Here is a 24,238-nt window from a genome sequence, read left to right on the forward strand (position 1 = left end):
CACCCAGGGCTGGGGCTGGGGGAGCAGCCGGGGCTGGGGGAGCAGCCGGGGCTGTGCGGAGCCGGGCCCTGGCTCTGTGCCCTGGCTGTGGGGGAAGGAAGCGACTGCCTTGGCACATCAGGGCCTACAGAGCTCTGTCCTCCAGGCAGCTGCTCTCCAGCCCCATCCCAGTTCCCTCCATCTCCTCTCCCTCCATGGCTGGCCATCACTTGGGGCTGTGTACAGGCCTGGGTACTCCATGGCGGGGGGAAGTTGGGGTTCATCTCCTCTGTGAGCATCTCCATCGGACTCTGCCACAGAGACTCTCAGGGGAGCGGCTCTCCTGGGATTGGGCACCCCAGGGCTCTGCGCCCCTTAGAGACACCTCTGGTCTCCCCAGGGCTCTGCCATGTCACAAAGACCTCTGGGTGCCATCATGTCCTGCAGCACCACGGGCCCTGGCACACACACAAAGGATCACACCTGACATCCCTTCAACAGCCGGCCCCAGTGGAAGCAGCACAGAGCAGCCACAGACTTGGCCCTTGTAGCCCCTGCTGTGCCCAGGCCCCTGTGAGGCTTTGGACATGGCCCCACACGACAGCCCCAGCCCCACCATGCAGAGCCCTGGCTCTGGAGGCTGGGCTACTCAGGGCACGAGCCACTGGCCAGATGGACACAGCCAGGGAGCTGTGGGCAGTGGCTCCATGTCTGGCTGCAGGTCTGGGATGAGGGGTGTCCCTCAGGGCTCTGCCATGGCTCCAGGGCTCTTGAATGGCTTCCCCCATGACACAGACCTGGCCACAGACTGCAGCTGTTCCAGTTTCTGAATTTCAGATCTCTGCTGCTTTCCCTGGCCCAGTCTGGCTCCCTCGAAGGATCAAACACGGTTGGAAAAGCAGCATCTTTCAGTAACATGTCCATACTGAAGCCACCCTGTGTCACTCCCTTGGGATGCTGCACAGGCTCTGGGCCAGCCTCTTTTACACAGCTTTTCTCTGAAGGAACTCTTTTTGTGTTTTATCTGAGGATTCATGGTTTAACTTTACCAGTGACACCGGTAGGGATAGATCAGTTTTCTTTATCTGAGTAGTTATTTCTGCATTCCTTAAAATTATGTGCCTGCAAAACACTGTGATTAATTTTAATTGATCCTGAGCAGGTGCAGGGCCTGCCACTACCTGAGGTGGGGTTGCAGCACCCTGTGCAGGATTTGTCAGTACAGAAATTCTTTCAGAGTAACAAGCAGGCCAACAGCTTTCCAAGTGTCCATATCCCACCTATCTTAGAACTCTGCAGTGCACATTTTGCCACATATCACTTTGGTTATCAATTTTCATCACCAAGCCGTGACAGAGTGAGATCTACTAATTTTTTCTGAGCAATCTTTTAGGTGCTGCTATCTCTTGCCCAATTCCAAAGGTATGAAGTTCAAGGTGTATGAACAGCTATGTCCTGTCTCAAGCCTACTCCAAAAGTGTCTGAATCTTCTTCAGTTTGGGCCCTTTATACATATCAAATAAAAGACAGATAGCAGGTGCACACCAGCAAGAACAACTTCCTTTGTGCTTTCAAGTGGCCCCCGAGATGTTATCCTCTCCAACCTCCCAAATTCACAGATTTACCCAAATACAACATCCACAAAAAATATGGTTTATTGGACTAGATTAAATGATGTAATGCTTAGACATTGCATTTGTATTAACAATGCTCTTGCAGAGGAACATAAAATTATACTTTTTTCCCTGCCTGTAATGAAATCTCAGTGCAGGTAATTCATGACCAAGTGCACTGGATACTTTCCAAGTCACACAGCTTTGACAGACTGACTGTAAGAGATTGTGCATATCCAATAGCTGAAATAGAATTTCACATTTTTGCCTTGCTGAATTAGTTTTGTGCTTTTGAATTCTCTTGAAGCTATGAAGAATTATAAGCTATTAGAGCTTGACAAAGTTGATCAGATTTGTAACAAAAATACAGAGACAATCTTTAAAAACCACCGTCCTTTAAAAGTTAGGCCACATTATTTTTGACTCAGAGCATGGCTAGCAGCTAGGGAGCTGAAATAACACTGAAAAAAACCATGAAGTGACATCAAATAGGTCAGATGATTTTTCCTTTCTCTTTTCTTACCAATACATCTCTCCTCAGAGTACCACTGGGCAGTGGATAGTGCAAGTTGCTTTTTTTTTTTTCTTTTTTGTCTTCTATGTTTATTGGCATTGTCATTATCCAAATAATTTGGGTAATGTATTCAAATGTAACCCAACAATGCTGAGTAAACTGCATTGACAGTGGTTGGATTTTGTCTGTAAAGTTGTTCTGAATGAAATTCCAGACACCACTGAGGACAATACCCACCTCCCAGGTATATTTACAAAACATTGCACCAGCTTCATGGCACAGATGGATTATGGATGCATTGCAACAAGCAATCATATCACTAAAAGTTTAGATAAAAACCTGACTGCCTTTTCTGCCCTCTCCACTTAACACTGTGGGCAACAAAAGAGTTGGACAAGCAACAGGTTCAGTGGATCTATAATCAACAGAGTAAGTCCCAGACAATCAATACATTTCCATAATAAGTTACATGTATTAAAACCAAACCCCAATATGTCTGGATCCTGGATTTTTCTGTGCACACCAGATCCACTGAGTGATTGACTTCATCTCTATCCTTGGAGGAATGTGGCATCTCCAACCTGAGGCATTCACAACCATGCACATACAAATGGGTTAATGCTTATTTCACAGGAGACTTTTCACCCACAGGACAAAGTAACAGTACAACACAGTGAACAGGCTGTTACACCCTACTTACCATCATCTTGTCAACAAAATCCATTATGCTAATATACAATGAGCTTTTTAAAACATAAATGAGCAATACTTGCATAAACGAGTATCATTCATTTATCAATGTATTCTCCAGAGTTCTTTATTGATCACAGAAAGAGCTACAGCCTAGACCAATACCAAAACCAAATGAAATTCAGTCCTTCACTGTAAATGAGAGAAGACAAGAGCAATTGAGTTTTGGCAGTACCACAAACCATGGACTGTCATAACCTTAGTGAGAGAACTGGGACAGGTTAGAATTGAGCAGCTGAGACCAACCAGCCACCTGGAAGTACCCCAGTATTTTGAGGTACAAAATAAGAGTTTCAATACTGTTGTTTTTGAGGAGTAATCTGGCAAAGGACAAGACAACTTCAAGGACTGGTAAAAAAACAGCACTGAAGTATGTAAATATGTACTTCTGCTGGCTGAAGTAGCTAAATAAACATTTATCAGTTTATTTAACTGATAATCCAGTTATCCTAAGAGAAGGTTCACCCTCTCTCTTGCAGGATCACAGGAATAACCACTGTGGAGCTTCATGAACAGCTGTGCTCTGGCACCAGCCTGTGCTTCAAAGTTGAGCTCTAATGTAGAGATCTGCTGCAAAGCCTTTGCCTCATTTACATAAGGAAAATTTCCAAAGAAAGATTTCAAATCTTCCAATTGTATCAAAAAAGGTTTTATTTTAATTTACTCTCCCCCCCCTTCACTGTTCCCATTCAGATTACATAAATGATCTCTTGCAGCAATGCGCCTCAATCTTTACCAAAGGAGCAAATTAAAAACAAGCACACAGAGTAGTAGTAAAATATCCAAGTAAAAACTGAACTCCCAAGAAATGCCAAGTGGACATCTGATTCTGCATCAAGACCAAAACCAAGCTGCATGGGCTGTAAAGTTTCACCCTGTACTGAGAGGCACCAAAGCTTTCAGAGAGACATGTGCTACCCAAAGATGCACTACACCTATCTAGCTCACTTCAGTCCAGGCAGAGGTTCATGCACTGAATGAGGGCTGAGCTCTGGCACAACATGGTGACACCAGCTGCTAAAACAGAAAACCAGGAGACTTGTCAGACCTTCAGGAAAGGCAGAAGAGGGGCCTGGGGGAAGTCCTGGAAACATCAAAGACTTCTGCTGTGCAAGAGCAGGAATTTCAGTTCAGTGAAGAGAAGGAGCCAGCTCACAGCGTGACAGGCTCAAGCCAGCTTTGGCACTTGCATTACTGAAAATAATGTGGTGACTTGTCCACAACTCAGCAGGCAATCAGCTGTGAAGGTTTATTTGCACCAGTGACCACTTGAGCAACAGCTAAGGGTTTCTTATCCTAGTTTCGGAAAACTCACTTACTAGCTGCAAAGCTACCCAAGTCCAGCTGTTATTAAACAGACACACAAGGTAATCATTATTTCCAGAAGAATTAACAGGATGCCAGGGGTGACACGTGGAAAATGACAGAGAATTTTAAAACACACGACCAAGTAGGCTTAAAATTTCATTACCTTTTCCCAATTTTAACTCTGTCTAATGAAAAACAGTTTAACAGCATGAAGTGCAAGTTGTCTTACACTGGCTCAAAAAAATAAAAAATCACTGGGAACAATCAAACCCTGAACATTCCTTAATTAAACGGACAAGTCTCTTGGGAATGATATGGGCAGAGATCATACTTTTTGTAGACCAAACCTGAGCAGAGATTGGATTTTGTTTCTTTTCTGTAAAAAGACAAAACAAGTATTTCAAGGTAGAGTTGAAGTGGTTTCAAAATAGCAATGACCTAGGTCATAATCAGAATTTTGTATATACAATTTGTATTAACTTAAAAAAATAAAGAAGTTCAAAATACCATCCAGAGAACATTCTAGGTTAGCAAAATGTCCTGTACAAAAGTAGACCACATTTTTTGGTTTAAAAGAAGTCCACAGCAGTTGATCTCTTCTTAGCTGACATTGTAAATGGTCTCTTCATTTGGGGCTCTTTTGCTGGGGTCACTGTGGGTGACTTGAGCACCCCATGACGAGGTTTCTGTTCAGGATTGAAAGCCACACGGGAGGGTCCTTCTGGGCTCACTAATATACTTTTGTCAGTCTTTTTAAATTCTGTTGAAAAACAAGCCAAAAAGTTACAAAGAAATGCAACCCCTGGAATAACTGGGCCTGTCAATCAACTGTGGAATTTCCCAGCCCTAGAAACCTGAGTTAGATCCTCAAGCCCAGCAAGGATCAGAAGCCTTGGCAGAGAAAAGAGATGGTGGTGAAGCAAATCTCTCAGCAGAGCCCCTTGGGGAACAGGGTCTGCTGCAATCCACTGTGAACCCTCCCCATGGTTCCACAGACCACCAGACATCCCAGGCCTTTTCCTCAGACACAAGTGTTCCAGATATCTTGAAAAACACCACAATGGACTTCAAAAGATGACAGTGGATAAACTCTACTGTCTGCTGAACAGCTCTAGAGCCTCCTGGCCCTCCTTTCAGCTAGCAGGGAGGCATTTATTTTTCATTTTGTTCAACTGTGTTATATTAACATGAAGACATTTACTTAAATATGCTGTTCTCAATTTGAACTTGACCTATTGCACACCTCAGAGAGTTAAAAAGTAGCTAAATGAATACATGAAATATAATACTGTGCTATGGAGCAAGATATTTATTTAACAGGGAAAACATTGCCTGCTTACAGAAGGGAAGTGACCTTTATCTACTCATGAACATTAATAAGCCACAAGCAGCCAAGATAAAAAGCAAACTTTGCTACTACAAAGTCTGATTTTATCAGCATGTCAGCATCTTTGCCTTGGTAAACAGAAGTAAGCAATGAAGACTGTGAAGTGCATGTGTTTCCACATGCCCTGCAACCAGGCAGCTCAGGAAGGTGAATTCATCACCCTGCTGCAGTTTTCCATCCATGAGGCTCCTTCTGCAGGTCACTAATGCAGCACCCTGGAATTGCTCAACTCTAGCTGCAGGGCTGAATGTCCTAAACTTTACCATCTCCTCTGGAAAGGAACTTGAGGAGGGTTTGTAAATTAAACACAAATACTGAGACAAAAAAGGAACAGAACCATCCTGTTTTAGAGGTGTTCCACAGATGCGTGAGTGTGTACCACTTCCCCATTCCTCAGTTACCAGAGACTGTGGACACACACACACATACCACACTCACCTGCAGTCATGTTTTTATTCAAGCCAAATGTGACTTTTTTGGAGCTGGGTGTCTGCAGTTTGTTCAGCTATAAAGCAAAATAAAGATATGAAATAAAATAAGATTTCTGTGGCAATGCTTTGAGTTCTTTCATCTGCACCCCACTAATGTAAAACAGTGTTCTTCTTCTTCCATCTTGCTTAGAATTGCCCTAGTCCTCCAGCACTGACTGCTGCTAAGACAGCACTGTTTTCTTAGCCAAAAGCAAACATATTCAATTTGTGCAGAAATCACATACTCTCCTTTAATGTCATTACATAAGTCAGCAACAAACAAGAAGATATTTGTGTGTAAAACAATTTTTTGATTTGGCCCCTCTGCACTCTGGCCTCAAACTGCTAAGAGGACTTGAAAAGCTTCAAATGTTAAAAAGATCTAGAGAAGAGGGCAGACTTTTGAAGCCCTGCACTGTTGCCACTGTCCACAAAGAAGAAGTGGAGGCTCAAAGTCCCTTTGCAAGACTGAAACCAGTTTATTTTTATTTTTGCTTTCTTGTGAAATGAGCAGATTCAGAATGGTGTGTGTTCAACAAGAAGGCTGAAAGCAGAGAAGAAAGAAGAGATTTCAGAGACATCTATAACTCATTTTCTGAAACTCTGGAGCCATGTGTGACTGTCTACAGCATCAGCATTTCCAGTTATATCTGCTCATGTTAGCCGACTAAGACTGAGTGGAAAAGACAGCACGAGTGATGAGGAGCTTGCTTGGGAAGACATTTGGTCCCAGACTCAGCTACCCCTTGTGAGATCACCTCACCTGCATGGGTGTCCTGGTGGAGGAGATGGTGCTTCTGGCTTTCCTGAAGAACACCGCCTTTGGTACAGTTGATTTTTCAAATTTTACAAAATCACTTCCTGGTTTCGCTTTCTTTTTCTTTAATGGCGACAGAGCAGCACTGCTTTCCTGTCAAGGAGGGAAAGAGAAAAATGCTTCAGTACAAAGTTCTGTATTAAATAATACCTAGTGCAGTGACCAGTGCTGACCACACACTCACATCAGTTAATCATCATGTTTAGCTCCCAGTAGGTAATTTTGCAGTTAGCATGACTGAAAGCAGAAGTTTAAGGCAAGCTCTGTGCAGAAACAGGAAAGCCATTGCAAAGCACAAAAGGAAGAATTTGTAATAAATCTGCCAAGCCCAGCAGAGTGCAAACAAACATGTTTTCTTCATGTGCATGAGGATATTTTGCAATCCATCCAGCTCTCCTGCACACAAGTGATCATTTTTTTCCCTTCACCATAAGTAAATACTATTCTGTGGTACCTCTGCATGAATAATATAAGTAACTCATGAACAAACACAGCTTTGGGCTAAGGTGGAGACTATGAAGAAAAAAATGGAGTATGAAATCTGACTATACTTTCAGAAATTCAGCTATTGTGTAGTGCTACTGGTTTTGCTCACTAAAATTCATACTTCTTTGGTATTTAAAGCAATTCTTGTCTCCAGTACAAGGCAATTCTTAAGACTTGCACTGGCAGAGTTTTCTAACCTGTTATCTGTGGACTGTGGTGAGGGGAAGTTCAGTTATGCTTCTTATCAACCTACAGACATGGAATTCCAAAGGTATTCACTGACAAACTGTGGAAAATGTACAGCAGATATGGCCTCTTTTGATCTGAAAATCACTTCTGCTTCAAATAAAAGGAAAAAACACAAGACTTCTCAATTTCTGAATTGTGGCGACAACTCTGAAATAATGCTGATCTTGTCTGGTTTTTTCCCTTCTCCTCCTCTTTCCTCTGAATATTTGAAGCTAATTCTCTGGAGGTGTGTGTTGTCCTTGAAATCAAGAATCAAAACATGCTCCTCATTTCTGGGCACAAGGCCAAGATTACATAACTAAACCAAGGAAAGAAAACAACATGTTATTTCTCAAGTAATGAAAACAAAATTTGCAAAGCTTAATTTCCTCTGCATTTGTGCAGTTTAGCTTTACCCTGCCCTCTTCTTTCTTCCATCAGTATTCTCCCTCTCCTCCTGACTCAACTTCCAAGTATCCTTCCTTGTCTCCAAACCTCTCCTCCCAACTTGGCTTCCAAGCATCTTCTCTTGTCTCCATCCTTTTACACACACACACAAAACTATGTGGACTGAGCAAGAAACAGCAAATGCCACAATTTCTTTGGAATTCCACATGAAGAATGACCCATTAGGCCATGCAGCCAACAGGCCAGTGCTGGGCTTGTGCTGCTGCCTTTCCCTCAGTGCCTACGCTAAGTTGTGCCAACAAGTCACTTCTATGAAGTCTGCAGGAGCTTCTTATCTTGAATCTATCACAGGTCTTGGAACCTGTTGGTCACCTGCAGCAAACTCTCACAGAAAGAGATGGGGGTGTCATAATCGTATTTTCTTAGAAATTAAGCTTTGATAGGCAAAGAAAAAACAGGTGTGAAACATGGCAGATTGAGGCAGGAGACAATGATTCCTACTTTGGAAGCTTCACAGTGAGAGAAATGCAGCTTGAATAATGGGGAGAGAGAAACCTTTTGGCTCTTCCCTCTCAGCACTTTATCATCAAAAAATAGAAAATGTCAGTTATTTTATTACTATTTAAGCAAAGTTTCAATATGATTTTTTTCTCCTGTGAAGGACTGGATAGTTATATCTCCATATGCAAGGCTGCACTACTTAACTAATCCTACAGTTTTAAACTTAAGGCAAACAGAAGTGAGCTCATAGGCTCAAAACATGCAGCTTTAACTCTTTTGTACTCATAATCTCATCTGTACTTTAAGAATTTTTTTTTCCACCAATGTGAGACTGTCAGCAAGACTTCCAAGAATGTAAGTAAACCCCTGAATATGTTAGGGTGAATATGCACATGAGAAATGAGCAGTTAAAAAGAATTTCAGTAGCAGGAGAGAGAAGAACACCTGCTCTCTCTCTTAGCCACTATCAAAAAAGGTTGATCTCAAACTGCAAGGCATACATTTTTGAAGAAGACAACATTGGAGCTTCCTAGTGAACACAGTGTTGTCTTTATAAAAAACAACCATTCATACATGTGATCACACAGCCATTAAAGGTCACACTGTCATATTCTCTGCTCCCGTGTTTCAGTATCTATTCCCTTTCCCAAATACTTTCCCGGGCAGTCCTATCAGTTTTTTTTTTTTAAGATGGAGCAGTGAGCGAGCAGAAGAAGCCACTCCTGGAATTGCTGGGGGCAGTTTCACAAGGAGCTGATCCTAATCTCATGTGCTGCTGCTGTTGCAGAAGGGATGTTCCATCTTCCCATTTCTCACTATTTGCCAAAATCTGATGCCCTTTGTGAGCATGCTGTAAAGCTCAAACAGAGACTCACCGCAAAAGAATCATTAACCCACCAAAGAAAAAACCAGACAAAAAAGACAACACCATCTTGCCCCTAACATCCCATTTTTCAGCTAGATGGGTTCTTCCAGCTGAGTGGCTGGCACAGGATTTAGTGTCATTGCACAGAGGGGGTGTGACACTGTAGCAGTGTGTGGATTTGTGGATTTTTGGGCAATCAAGTTTTTTTTTGGTGACAACGCATGATGACATCAGCAAGCAGCCCATGCAGCCCCATGCTCAGAAAGCTAAAGCCAGATCAGAAAATGAGCCTGGCAGCTCCTGAAGCAGGCAGAGAAAAGAAAAGAATGAGATGTACATACCACCTTCCTGTTTTTCTTGCATACAGTCTCCAGAACTCCATTGGCTTCGACAGAATTTAGGACCTCTTTCACTTTTCTCTTCTTTTTCACAGTTGCTGCATTCTGAGTGGAGACTTTCATCCCTTCCAAACCAACTAACTTTGTCTTTGTCTTCAGTGTGACCTTTCTGGAGGGTGCAGATTCACTCTTTCTTGGCAGGGCCCCCAGCAAACCTTCCTTGCTGGGTTTCAGGTCAGTTTGCTGCACAGGGGGATCCCCATTCACCAGGACAGCTCCTGCTTTCTGCTTCTTTTTCACAGCCTTAGGAGGTAAGGGTGTGACACAAGGGCTGACATCCTCTGCTGCAGTGGCTGGTCCATTCTGACACACTGCTTTTGCAGGAGCATTCTGCACTTTTGGATTAATTTTCTTCAACTGACTCTTTTTACTCTGTTCTGCGTCAGTCAGACTGTTCTGCTCACAGATACTCTGATTTTCTCTGGTGTCAGTTCCTACATCTGTGGTCTCACTGGCCTCATTTACTAGCAATTTCTTTCTCTTCCTCTCCTTTTTATTTTCTGGCACCTTTTCCTGGCTAGAAGCATTGGATCCAGATGTTTCAGCTTTTCCCTCCTCACAATTTCCATCAGCTGTTCCAGAATCAGCACTTAGGCTGTCCCTCTTCTTCCTTTTTTTCCTCTTCCTCTGGGAAACTGATGGCACCTTCTCACTTGACAGTTCTTCTTTATCCTCTAAATCCATCCCAAAAAGAATGCCATAGCACACATGTCAAACACAAAGGTACTTACAACAACTGAATTCTCTTCTATTTTTGTTCTTTTTAAAAAAATGCAACATTTTCCTGTTATCAGCCTGCACAACAGTTTTACTGTTACATCTGCTCAGGACACTGCAGTCTGATGACATCTGGCCTAATTAATATTTTGATAATTTTGCCCTGTCACAGGTAAGACCTAAACCATTCCCTGTGGCAACCCTATTTTTCATAGCAACATCCCTAAAAAGAGTTGTTATCACCCACCCGTTAAGCCCATCAGACGGGCAACTCAGGGGTTGAATATTCCAACATCCCCACATTTTTATATTCTAAGACTCACCTTGTTTTAAGACTGACATGTTTCTGCCTTCCTACAGTAAATGCACCTGCTCAAAGGAGCAATGCAAACAGCTGTTTCCAGTTCTGCTTTTGACTATTTTTGAGGTGATATCTGCCTCAGAATTGGGAAGAGAAATCCTCCCACTTTCAATGAGAACTGAATTTTACATTTAACCCTTGTCACAACAGGATACAAATCAGCACATCCTGAACAATAATGCAGCCTTCCTCAGAAGAGCTTTTATCTGACACTTTACTAGACTGCAAAAGTCACTGCAGATTGTCTCTCTCGCAAATATTGATCTTGCCTTACCTTTTACTTTTTCCAGCTCATTTTGCTGCCAAGGCTTGACAGCTTTTTTCTTTCGCTTTCGCCTACCGGATTCATCATCATCTTCGTCTGTAGAAACATCTTCAGGAATATCTTGGGGGAAGATTCCTGTTGAGCAAGGATAAGGTATCAGAAAACTGAGAGTCCTACTTCTATGAATAGTTATACTGTTCATATACAGCATGACTCTCACAGAAAGAAAAAACAACTCCTTTTTCTTCACCCAACCCTAAAGCAAAGCATACAACCCATTCATATTTGTTTAGGTAAAAATAATAACCTTTCATTTAAGGACAAAGTACAGGGTTGCTCACATTGTAAAAGGAATTTGGCCATCTCCAAAGTATGTGTAATGTGTCTTAATGAGATTTAAAAAACCCACAAAACCCCCAATATGATATTCTTAAAATGCACATTTAAAAAAGAGGAAAAAATAATTTCTATACACATTATATGAAAACATTATATATAATTTAATGGAAGGTAACTACTGTCTCTGTCTGCTGCTCAGTCCTTACCTTCTGCTAAGTCCTGGAACCTGCAGGTGAGAGGAAGGGAGAAAAGAAAAACCAAAACATTATTACTCATTCAGTACCAATAATAACACTAACAGAACAGCATCACTGCACTCCTATGGGTCTGTCAAAACAGGAACAACATCTTTTTGCATAGGAAGTTATAAACTCCAGAAGAGATCTACCTCAGTACCCCCCTACTCAAATAAAATCACTAAAAGCATCGAGAAAACAACAATTTAACACTTGTCCTGCATCTGTTCCTTGCATCACACCCAACCTGATGTCTCATCCTGCAGTTCAAACCCACCCTGTGCAGATAAACCCCAGCTGGCTGCAGCTGGCTGGTACCAATGAGGAACAGCATGACAACGGTGTCAGGACAAGACAGGCTGGGCAGAAAGAAAATCAAAGTGCTTAGGACAAGGTGTATTTCAGCAGAACTCACTTTTTGACCAGCTTGTACAGCCGCTTTCTGTTCAGGGAAGGTGTATTTTTCTTGCTTGCAAATTCAAAGATTTTGTCAGCCACAGCCTTGTAATCAAACTGTTGGAGGAAAGTACAACACAGCTGTTCTTAGTTTATCCATGCAAAATAACCCAGTGCAACTCATGTTAGGAATATATCAAGTAGTAAGTTCAATAGGTAAATTGTAAAGATACACATCTTGAAACAGACACTTCCTTTAAACCCAAATGTTTTCCTCTGTTGAAATTTACACCCCCTTCACACGCTGACTTGTACAGATGGCTGCTTCATAAACAGAACAGCTGAACTTGGTATCATTTTCTCAAACGTTCCTAACCTGATTTCTCAAGAGAGAAGCCAACCCACTTCAAAACTCCCATAAATATTTAGCTAAATATCAGATTTCAAGTGTGCCATGTCCTAATTCTTGCTTAAAAGCCACAGATCCATGAAGTGTATCCACCTGCATGTGTGTTTGATGGGAGGATCTGTCAGAATCACTACACTGCACTGGCCCTGGATTTAGAAAACCCAAATTTTAACATACAACCCTCTCTCCTATGTATCCCATCACCCATGATCAATGAAAATTAGACTGATTGCTTCCTCACCCTCACTGACTTGGCTTTTAGCACACACATTTTTTAAGTCTTGAAACAGGAAGGGAGGAGCAGAAAACAGAAGGTATGGGAGAGAGGAAAGAGGAATTTAGACATGGATTTATTTTACTAACATTCACAGAACAGACATTACATATATACCACCTTACAATAAGTCAGGAGATTAAAATTTTTATAACATGCTTATCCATTAACACCCTTTACTTCTGCACCTCTTGAAAGGGATGGGGAAAAAAGAGAGCAGAAATATCAGTAACAGAGCAAAAGAGCCACAAACCTGAAGAACAGTCCCAATCCCATCATCAGCATTTTCATTGATATCCTCTGTTTTTTCAGAGTTCTGTGCTGATTTTCTTGACAGAGATCTGTCTGCTATTATAGAAAAAAGACTGAATATTAATGCTTTGTCTGAGATAAGTGACTCCAAAAGAACAAGCTTTATTAAGCACATCTGAAGGGAAGACAGGAAAACACAATTATCCTTACAACACCCTGAACACGTGTGTGATTGGTTCAGAGCAGAAATTTATTTTCAATAAACAGGTTCTTTCATCCTAGCAACTCTTACCAGGGCAATTTAGAGCTTCCTCCTTACCTTTGGTTTTAAGCATCTCTTCATGTTCCTCTTTGCCTTCTTCAGAAACATTCTCCTCATCGCTGTTGGTACCCAGCTCTTTCATCAGGTCCTCGATGGCGAAGGGCGACTGATCCACGATCATCTCAAAGACACCAGTGGCCACAGCATGGAGAACACGCCGGCTGTGTCACAGAGAGCTGGGTGAGCCCAAAGGCAGACCAGAAACACCCTCCCTCTCGTGTTAAAAAGTGGGAATTTGAAGGAAAATGGATGAGAAAAAATGTGGAAGAACACCGAGCTCTTCAGATGATAAAAGTCAACCTGATACTCCCTAAACCCCTTTAATCCAAGCGGTGTCCTGCTAACGTGCCCCTCTTAAATTTCACTCTTTATATGCTGACCTGCAAAGAAGCAGCTCAGCTGCTCTAATGCATTAAAAAAATTAAGATAAATCGGCAAATTAACCAACAAAATTTGATATAAACCTTTCTTATAAATCTATGGATACTATCTATAGCTTTGATAAACACATCTTCAAATAACTGTGCACATTGCTGGTAAAATACCCTTCTTTCTCTACAATCTGAAATTATGATTCTTTGATCCATTTATTACCATATTCAGAGTTCCTTGATTCTTAAAAAATATTTATCCTTTCATCAAACTTACTCCTTTGATTTGGCAGCAATTTTGCAGAAAGGTTCGATGAACTTGAGATTCTGGTCTGCTGTGAGCTGTTTGATTGGAAAGAAAAAAGTGTGAATACACAAAATACTGTATGTGTACACTGAAATTCCTTGAACATTGGTGTTTGTACAGGAATTGGTGTTGGGGGATTTTCTTTAACAGTCTTTCAGCACATTGTAATTCCAACTGGCAGAGGTATCCAGGGCCTTTTTGTTACACTGCTACCACTAACTTCCAGATATTCCCTGGAAGTATTATCAAAACACTGACTGCCTTGCAGACTTTATTCTGCTGAGTACAGAAAGACAACAAAGCTTCTTACTTTAGATAAGGAACCATGAAGCAGAGAAAGCTTAAATAATTCTGTGGACTTTCCCAAAGGTCTGTAGCAGACAAGAATAGGATTTGGGTTTCTCTTAACTGGGCTGCTTGCACCAAAACTCTCTCAGCTACAGTACAGCTAAAGATGAAGGCCCTTCCCTTCAAAATCCAATTTATGAACATCATCTGTGATTTCAAATAGTCTGGGGGACTCACTCCCCTCTCTAGGCTTCCAGTGAGTGGCTTAGCTACAGCTGTGTGACTGTGGAGCTGCAGAAATGATTTGGACTCAAGTGCCCACATTTCTCTAGTGCAGACTTCATCTCTCTCTTGACCCACAATCCAGAACCTCAAAACCTGCAGGCAGGATTGGTTTGAATACTGACTGCAAAGAATAGGAATGGAAAAGTGCTGACAGCTTTGTCCATTTCAAGGAGAAGTATCAATGGCCAGAGACAAGGGGAGATAACTGAGGAGGAGCCTGGGATGAACATGGGGCAGCAGGAGGGGTGGAGGGACAGGAGAGATGTTCCTTGGCTTTGTTGCTGCAAAACTCTGCACCACTGGAACAGCAGCCAAAATTAAAGGCCATTAATTAACTGTCACAGCAACACACAGCAGAGCAAGACAGATGTCACCAGCAAAACAAACATCTGGATGTGGGGGGTAAACTGCACAATACAAAGACAACAATAAGCAAATATTGGACAACTGTGAAAGCTCACTTTCCTCCTCTATTGAGCCAAGAGCAGGCTTTATGTCAGCCTTTGCAAAAGCAAAGACTGGAAAACATGCTCACACAAGGGAAATTAACATTGAGTCCCCTGTGAAAAAAAGAAATGAGAACAGTCTAACTATTCTATCACTATTTTTCCAACCTCAGTTTGGAGCAGCATAGCAGTACTCAGGAACTTGAGAGAAATTACCATATTCCCACTGTCAAAGACATGAACAAAAGTAAAAGCATAACTTGTAGTAAGTCACTTTCTTCATGCTTACTTAGTGGTGTTATATTTAAAACCATTAAAAATTACATAACCTAGAAATTACATTTCTTCTAAGATGCTTCATGCCACAGTTAACTTCCATCAGGAATAAAATGACAAAGTATTTTCTAACCTCCTTTGCACCAACTTTAGCCAATTCATCCAGATAGATATCAATGAAATGGAACTTTATCCCAGTAGGAGAATTGCTGTCTGGGTCCATAACTTCTTTCATTAATAGCTGCAGCAATGGTTCAACTAGACTGAAAAAAAAAAAACAGAGGAAAAACCCCAAGATATTAATATTCAATTGCTCATGTCTCAATTGCCTTGAAAACAAACTCCACTTCTTTACAGTTATGGACAGCTACCCAATTTTTTTTTCCTTCTTTTTTTACCCTGAGGCCTATCATTGCCATCTTTCAGGAAAATGAAGTTTTGTATATTCCAAACTTTATCCCCTAGCATTCTTTAGGACCTGCTGCAATTTTGCCCAGAACAAACATTTCCAGTCCCAAAGAAAATTCAAAACACTCAAAACCCATAAACATTCTTTCAGTTTTACTTTAATACACGTTTCTTCAAAAGCATTTTAAAAGAGAGAAGAAAGTTATGCTAGGCAGCTTCTGGCTCCACTCAGGAGGGAAAGGCAGTTCCTGAGCTCCCTCACTCTGCAAAGAAAGGAATCATGATCCTCTCTTCCCACACTGTGAAAAATGGAAGCCAAAGCCATAAGAAACCTTGTCAGAAATCAGTTTGGGTGACCATGTGTGTGGGAAGAAGGGCTTCAGCTTTATCAAACCTCCTCCCACACCTTCTGCTCCTGTCAAGGAACATTTTCATCTCTTGAACCTGAGGGCATTTACCCAGTGAAAAATTAAGGTGGAACAGCAGGGGTTGGGTGTCCTTTAGCTCTGCATTCCTTTCTGTTTCCACAAAAACATGCCTTTGTGCATCCCACATTTCAGAGGGTGAGACAGAGAAAGGATAACCTTAACACTGGGTAATCGAGCATTTACAGCTAAAAGATTAAAATCTTTTCATCAATTTAAAGACAACAAGCTTAGAAGTGGCACAAGAGCTCTAGACAGAGCAAATGGTTGCAATTATTTGCCTTTTAATAGAATATGAAAGAAATACAACAAAAACCACTGATGTTTACAGCAAACAGGAGCATAGTTTACAATTAAGGGGTTCTGTCTTATCAGAAGAGAAGTCACCATGATTAAGCACAATAAAATAAATACTTTAAAAAAACATCAGAGCCAATTAGAAAACCATAAACACACAAAAAAAATCCTTATCTTCTGTGATTCATTGTAGCTGATATTTCATTGATAGCCTACATCAGAAAATGAAATATATTTAATTTAATGATGTGTAACACCTTACTACGTTACTAAACAAAGTGATATCAAGAAGAAATAAGCCTTAATGTTAAGACTTCATGACAGTGGCATCTATGGAAAAGAAGAATCTATTAAATGAAAATATATTTGAATACAGTTATATTGGGTGACTTGTTTATGATGCAACAATATTCAGATATCTGCTTACCCCTCATCCCATTCATTTCTTTTCAGCACCTCAAAGGACTGCCTCAAAATCAGACGCATCAGCTGCAAAGCACAAAAATCTGTTAAACATGCTGTTTATGAAAACAGGTAAAGGAGTCACTGTGACTCTAATATGGAGATTTCTTGGTCAACATAGCACAAAGTGGAAGCTGCCCCACATGAACATTTTGACAGATTTTCTATCATGTAATGCAACAGAAGGGTGCTGTGAAGCAAAAAAGACAACAAACTATTTTCATATGCTAAGCACAAAAAAATCCATGATCATTTCTACTATACAGCTTTCTCTTGATTCACACCCCTCATTTCTTCATTAAGTACTGCCTGAATCTAAGAAAAGCCACAGCTTAAACTGGACACAACAATATGGGACAGATGATAATAACAATTTCATTTACTTGAAAATTACACTAAGAGACAGTCACGTATAAAACAGCCACATTCAACTGGCTCAAACCACTTCACTTAGTGAAATAACTTCTGCTAATATTGGGAAAGAAAAACTACCAGTGAATGTACCTGCAATTAACTTCTTTGAAAGAAGAAGATAATGGGATTTTGTTCTTTACAAAAGTATGCTTTTTAAGATTTTAGTTCCTGTTTTAGTATTCTGTTTCCTATAGAAAGAATTCTGACTACTGAAAGTACTACAGTGGATACTTTACTGGTGGAAAGTTAGGGTTCTAGTGCAGAGTCATAAAAGAGTCTTTAAATAGTCTGATCAAAACAACTGATGTTGATACTGTGTCCTTAGAGACAGTATTTATATTCCAGTATGGATATCAATGAGAAAAATCACTGTGTTAGAAGGGAAAGCACTTGAGCACAACATAAACTGTGCTGGCTTTCAGGTTCATGCACTGGTGAGTGCAAGCCTTTAAAACAAACATCTCTTGCAATGCGTGTCAAGATGACACCTTGTCTTCTCTTACAACACACACCAATGCATGTGCAGACAGAGCTGCCTTCCAGCACACCAGCACCACACATTTCCTAGGAGAAAACCCTCTTATTAATTACCTATTATTAATTATAGCACCAGAGAGGTGTAATTACCATGTAGTACTTGTCCAGACGCAGATTGTCAATCCCGTTCCATTCCCGGTTCATCGTCTGCCAAAATGTCTGGATGAACAGGTGCCCTGCAAGGGAGCAAGGAGAAACATCTGCATGTCTGGCACATGGGCTGTTCTGCTGATCTGAAAGAATCTCAGGAAAGGGATGCAGTTCCCTAGATTCTCCTAGGGACAGGGACAGAGCTGTGGGAAGACAGGCTTGACACTGGTACAATAATCAATTAAACTTGAGAACAGTACAAGGAAAGGCACACAACCACTTTTAAAAACAAGTTTAATTACAGGGACAGATTTGTATCTATTTAGTGCTATATACACACAAGTTTAAGCAAAATATCTATTCTGCACCCATTTCTACTCATGCATTTTTGGCATTGACTAAGTACTCCATTCCATAAGCATTTTGAATACCAGGGGCTTAACAGCTCATGAAGCAAGGCTGGTTTTGAGCAGGAAATACACAGAACACTTTATGCAGAAAAGAGAAGTAAGGGGACAAGTTTTTTTTGCTACCTATCCTGAAAAATCTCACCTGTATCCCACTGAAGACACAACTCTTCTCCTGCAACAGCCAGAAAAAACCTGCAGCTCCTGCCTCCCTTAATGGAATCACACTGACCAGTTGGACAAAAAGGAAAGAAAAAACCACCAAAAGAACCCCTCTGTCTGTCTGTCTTTATTCTGGCACTGTGATAGTGGAATTAGCAAAGAGGGAATCGCCCTACAAAGCATTAGGTAATTAAATAGTACTTACGAGTCTCTGTATTCTGAAACACGTGCATAAGCTGGGAGATATTGGCTGCAAGTTCCTCCTAAAAGTAAATAAATATAGTTAGTGTAGCATGTTTTAGAGTTTGGTTTCCTCATTAAACATATGACCAGCAAACAGCAAGAAGTATGAATTTCATGAAACATCTCAAAATGAAAAACATTCTCTCAACAGCTCCTTTAGCACTGCAGCTATCCTTGCACTGGGACTAGGTCAGCTGGAAGAGACGTTTCAAGGATATCAATACCTGTTCATTTTACCAGATCTCTGCACCAACCATCTTTCTGACAGCAGACAAAATTAAATTAGGAGGAGAAGAACCCCATGCATTTTAATTAATAAATGATGCAAAACTTAGGGGGCTCTGCTCTCATACAGGTCTCTGTGGAGGGGTGTGAGCTATGTGTGAGATAAACCTTGTTCATGCAGACAAGTGATCTGAAAACTCAGGTTACTGAGAGCTGCTACTCCAAAACCAGTATCTTTGGAAGGTAGGGAGACAAACTAGTAGAAGCTGACAAAAATATGCAGTAGAGACAAAGTTGGTAGTAGAAGAAGTGCTACTGAACTATCAAAGGAAAAGGAAATTTGGAACTTTCACACTAAAATCTGCACAAATGTTGTAGCTGCAGTTAACGGCAACCTGCTGTTGCTGTTGTAGTTACACAAAATCAACATTTCATGAGGCATTTGTTTCACCTCTCCTTTTGAAAGGTAAACAGCTACACCTGCCCCACAGAAGGTGACTCCAAAGATGATCTGTTCATGTTCAGAACACTGAGTTACAGTTCCCTCTTCTCCTGCACGTGCCACAGATGGGCTGCAGGGGAAGGGAAAAAAAGATAATTTTCTCCATTCTAAATTAGTATGTCCCTAGAATGTATTTTGGAGGGACCCCTCAAGCAAATACAAACCCAGTTACTGTACCTGAAGCAGAGGTTTATCTTGCATCCACATACAATAGAAAAGGCCCTTCCATATTTTCAGCAGTTCTTCCTGACTGAAGCCACCTATGGTACAGAACAAATTTGAATGGAAGGAAAAAACCACACATTTCCACCAAAATATTTTCATTCAGCTCCCTCTATTCCCTGCTTTCTTCTTTGTTTTTGTTATTTTCTCTGGGTTGCTACTGTAAGCACATTAATTGGAAGGCAATTTGGCATAGAACAGTGATAGAAACTGTAAGCTTCTACCTTGTACTGAAACAACAAAGATTTCAAAGCATTCACAGGTAAGATGAATACTGAGATAATTCTGATAAATGCCTCTGGCATATTTTTAACACCAAGCCTGAAAGAAGTTTTTAATAAGAGTACCAGAAACAGTTTTACAAGAAACATGATATTTTTTTATTTTGCTGTTTTTAACAAGTCTCAGTCTACCAATAGTTTTACTCCTTCCTAGGGGTTTGTTTTGATAGAATGAACTTCTAGGAATCAGCACATTTATTTCTACATTAAACTTTATAGTCAAAGAGCCTGAGCAACTATTATAGTCGAAGAACCCAAGCAACTATAACAAAAGTTTTTCTGATACAGTTAGTCTTGGGATGTAGTAAAACCTGAATTTTAACAGCAAAAAAAATATTTTCACATTCTAGAAGTAAAGTACTACATGGAAAGTCACTAATACCTGCTCAAGAACTAGATTTTTCATTACATCAGCTAAATTTATGTGAAATAAAATTTTAACAGCACATTGTTACAAGGCAGCTACAATGACCTACTACAGCTATTTTCAAACTACGGCCTATTAAATATTCCCAAGCAATCTCATAAAAAAATCACTTTGAAAAGGTCATAATCTTCAGTAAGCTCAAATTTGCTCCAAAAAGATCATTGTCTCAGGGGTCTGCCAGTCAAAAAGTCTGAAACCCAGTGCAAGACCTAAATTGTGCACCTTCCCTTTGGACCAAGTCCTTTGAAAGCAATTATCACTCAGACAAAAACACCTGCAGACACATTAGGCCTGCTTGGTTGAAAAGAAAAGAAGTGAGAAAATAGGCAAAATGCTATGTAGGAAGCAATATGTCCAGTAATATTAAGCATTAATTTTAGATTTGACAATACTGTTACGATAAAATATGAAACAAATTAATTCACTGAATTAATATTTATTGAAATATTAAAATTAATAACATTTCTTAACTGAATTCTATGTGACATACTGAGTGGTAAGAAGCAGTTTCAACCTTACTGGCAGCATGAACCCTACAGAAGCATCAGACAGAGGCATCACCTGCTACCTATAAATGTGGCTCAGGAGTTCACAGAATTGAATCACAGAATTATTCAGGTTGGAAAAGACCTCTCAGATAATCACTGCCAAGGCCATCACTAAACCCTATCCCCAAGTGCCACATCTACACATCTTTTAAATCCCTCCAGGGACATTAACTCCACCACTGCCCTGGACAGCCCGTTCCTGTGCTCTGAGGGAAGAAAACACAGACTTTTATGAGGTTGCTTTTCATACACACAGGGCTTTTTAAAGTGTCCTAGGCAGTCCTGTGCCAATTTGACATAAGATTCTGACCAAAAATTACAGCAATTTTCTTATCCTAATGTCTCAAAAGAGTAGTTTCAATATAGTGTTTTCTGTTCAGCTTTATGTGCTGTCCCCAGCCACAGCTGGCAAATAATAACCATTAAAGTTATTTTAAAACCTGAATGCATTGTATTAACAACCACAGTGCCCAGAACTGAAGGCTTTCTATACCTTGAACCTATCCTGAGAAAGATTGCAGCTTTAGGGCTTGAATTCTAACTGTCCCTCTGCACAGTAACTCTGTTCTGTGTACTGTGGGAGCTGGGATGAACATGTTACAACCACTCAGAGCTACTTGAATGCAAGCCTTGTCAGCCTTTCTGTCTGGGAGTTTGGCTGCTTTGACACTGCTATCATTGAATTTGTTACAATTTTTCCTTTTCTAGATAATTGCAGTGGACCAGATCCACACAGGGACATTTCAGTGGAAATTACAGAAATCCTTTACAGATCCAGGCCCAAGTCAGCGCAGCTCTGTCAGATAGGAAACCCACCCAGCAATCTGCCCTCTCTTACTGGAAGTTATTTCTGTTTACTATTCTTTCTTCAATTAATTTGGTAGTTCAATGCCTTCCACAGAGTTTAACTTCTTGAAAATTAAGAGCTCTGGCTCTGTGAAGAAGCTCCCTCAGCCTTAGCACAGACCAACAGAGCAGTCCTGTCCACCTAATAAACACCTGACAGCCCTGAACATCAGGTGAATTCTATCACTTCTGCCAAAAGTCAGCACATTCTCCACTCCTCAGGTCAGGGCATCCTACCTGGGTTGCCTGATGTGTGAATCCCTCTCAGAACACTGGATGGGTACAAGGCTGCTAATTAATAAATTAACTGTAAAAAAACCCTCTCTCCTGAACATGCTTTTTCTCCAAGCCCGAAGTACTTAATCTTTGTTTCAATACTACCTAACAGCAAGTAAATCTAAGAGCTCTGGAAATTAGTCACCCTTGTTTCCTACTCATTTGCATCCCATGGTGTGCTGATTGTAACATGCAAAAAGGTTCATAGCCCAACTGAGCAATTTCCCTGTGATGGTTTCATGATGCTCTAAAGCAGTGCTTGAACCTGCCCCCCCTTAGAAAGTCGCCAGAGCTAAAAAACAGAATGTCCTTGGGAGGTACATGATGTACACTGTCCTAGTGCCCAGGAAATCCCTAAATCTATGTTAACTGCCTGGAACGGGATAATGCCTGTTTGGCTCCCTGGCCTGACCCTGTAAGGCTGTTATAGGTGTCCTTCCCTCTGTCAGATGTGGCTAATGGGTCAAATACTATTTGGAAAGGCAAGAAACAATATTCACTCTACAGTCTTTTCAAGGAAGTCACAGAGGTCCAACCAGCACTCCAGTTTAGCTCCTGAGGCCAGCTCTAGGCTGGTTCACCAAAGCCATATATACATTATATATACTAATATATAAAATATAGATGTAATATGCGATAATAAATAATTTGAATATATGGTAATAGAATAATGTAGAAAGCAGCTTATAAAATGTATATTTTATAGAAAAGAAACATAAAATATAGATTATACATCACATTATATATATTATATGTAATATGAGGTGTAGGAATAACACACATCCATGTGGAAACTGTGCACCTGAGGCACTTTCAGGTGCAGGGACTTCAGACTGGCCTTGCCAGCCTCAGACTCCAAGGACACTACTGAACTCTTAGTTCTAAGGTGCCAATATATAGCTCCAAGTAGAATTTTTGGAAAAATGAAGAAAAAAGCCTTTGTTAGCATGAAGTGAAGGTAACAAGTAACCCAAATGAGTTACACAGAACCAGCTGCAATTACACAAGTGCTGAAAAATGTAGCTTTCCTCGATTCCCTCCGGTCACGGAAACAGACAAACATCAGCTCACAGAAACAACAGAAGACGAAACTTTATGCAACATATACCGGGAAGTTTCCAGCTTTGGATCACTTCAGTGCATTTACGCCCCTGTTCCTTGGGAACGAGAGCACACAAGCCACCTTGCTCCCATCCCGGATTTGTTAATGCTGCCAGCAAAACCCTCCCTCGATCCAAGATGATCCTTCCCGAGCCAGGATCCACGAGCGCCTCGGCTCCCGGGTGCTGCTGGGGCTGCGCTTGCGGCAGCACCGGGGCGACACGTGCTTATATAGGGTGAAACACATGGGTAAAGGAAAAAAAAAAAAAAAAAGAAAGGCAAAAATGGAAAAAATGGTAAAGTAAAAAAAAAAAAACAAAAAACCCAAACAATAACAAAGCCCTAAAAAACCCAACAAGAAGAAAAAAAAAAAAAAAAAAAAAGAAAAAAAAAGCCGGAGGAGGCGTGCCGGGCTCAGGGCGCACACGTGGTGCTTCCTTCCTTCCTTCCCCGTGCCGTCCGTCCGCCGGGGCCGCCGCTCCCCCCGCACAGCACCGGCCCCGGGACTCGTCCCCGTCCCTCCCCCGGTCCCTGCCCACCGCCCCGGCCCGGCCCGGTCCGGTCCGTACCGCCGGGGCGCTGGCTCCGCACGCCGATGTAGCCCCGCAGCTTTTTGAGGGCGCGGTCTCGGATGCGCTTCTCGTTGGCGGCCAAGCGCTGCGCGAACTGCACCTCGGGCGGCTGCACGGCCGCGGGAGCCATGGCCCGGCCGGTCCGTGTCCGTGTCCGTGTCCCTGCCCGGCCTGTCCGTGTCCCTGCCCCGCTCCCGGCCCGGCCCGGCCGCGCCGCGCTCCGCCCGATGCCGTCAGCGGCGCCGGGCTCTGCCGTCACCGCGGGGAAGGCGGAGCGCAGGGACGGAAACATCGCGGAGTTCGGGGCTGGTCGGCACCGGGCTCACCCACGGGAGGCATCTCCACCGCCCCGCAGATCACAGAGTCATCACGGCTGGAAAAGAACTCTGAGATCATCGAGTCCAGCCTGTGGCCCATCACCCGTGGCAGTGGTGTCGCGTCCTTCCCGAACGGAGGGACACAGAGACACAGCACCTGAGGTGTGGCCTCACCTGTGCCCCGCTCAGAGACAAAATCATTGTTCTG

The 24,238-nt window shown here is 41.7% G+C and overlaps 1 protein-coding gene across 1 annotated transcript; it reads right to left on the reverse strand.

The window, feature by feature from the left end:
• Positions 1 to 1,616: 1,616 nt before the first annotated feature.
• On the reverse strand, positions 1,617 to 24,111 carry RRP1B (ribosomal RNA processing 1B). Its single transcript, XM_030283393.4, has 16 exons — positions 23,711 to 24,111; positions 19,618 to 19,700; positions 18,676 to 18,733; positions 17,902 to 17,987; positions 16,826 to 16,887; positions 15,402 to 15,531; positions 13,944 to 14,008; positions 13,293 to 13,456; positions 12,975 to 13,069; positions 12,058 to 12,155; positions 11,613 to 11,632; positions 11,077 to 11,202; positions 9,668 to 10,398; positions 6,785 to 6,931; positions 5,990 to 6,056; positions 1,617 to 4,924 (listed from the first exon to the last, which is right to left on the reverse strand). Exons 1-16 carry the CDS (start codon positions 24,003 to 24,005, stop codon positions 4,734 to 4,736), a joined length of 2,418 nt encoding a protein of 805 aa, XP_030139253.4. The 5' UTR covers positions 24,006 to 24,111; the 3' UTR covers positions 1,617 to 4,733.
• Positions 24,112 to 24,238: the final 127 nt, after the last annotated feature.

This window comes from Taeniopygia guttata, chromosome 1 (genome assembly GCF_048771995.1).
Source record: "Taeniopygia guttata chromosome 1, bTaeGut7.mat, whole genome shotgun sequence".
Taxonomy (NCBI): Eukaryota; Metazoa; Chordata; class Aves; order Passeriformes; family Estrildidae; genus Taeniopygia; species Taeniopygia guttata.

What these genes read in the sequence shown, in the direction of transcription:
- RRP1B (XM_030283393.4), bottom strand. Translation starts at nt 24,005, where the DNA reads ATGTTTCCGTCCCTGCGCTCCGCCTTCCCCGCGGTGACGGCAGAGCCC. An exon ending in GTTTCAGAATACAGAGACTC is followed by an intron (nt 17,988 to 18,675) that starts GTAAGTACTATT and finishes GCTCCCTTGCAG; the next exon opens with GGCACCTGTTCATCCAGACA. An exon ending in ATTGCTGCCAAATCAAAGGA is followed by an intron (nt 13,457 to 13,943) that starts GTAAGTTTGATG and finishes TCTGTGACACAG; the next exon opens with CCGGCGTGTTCTCCATGCTG.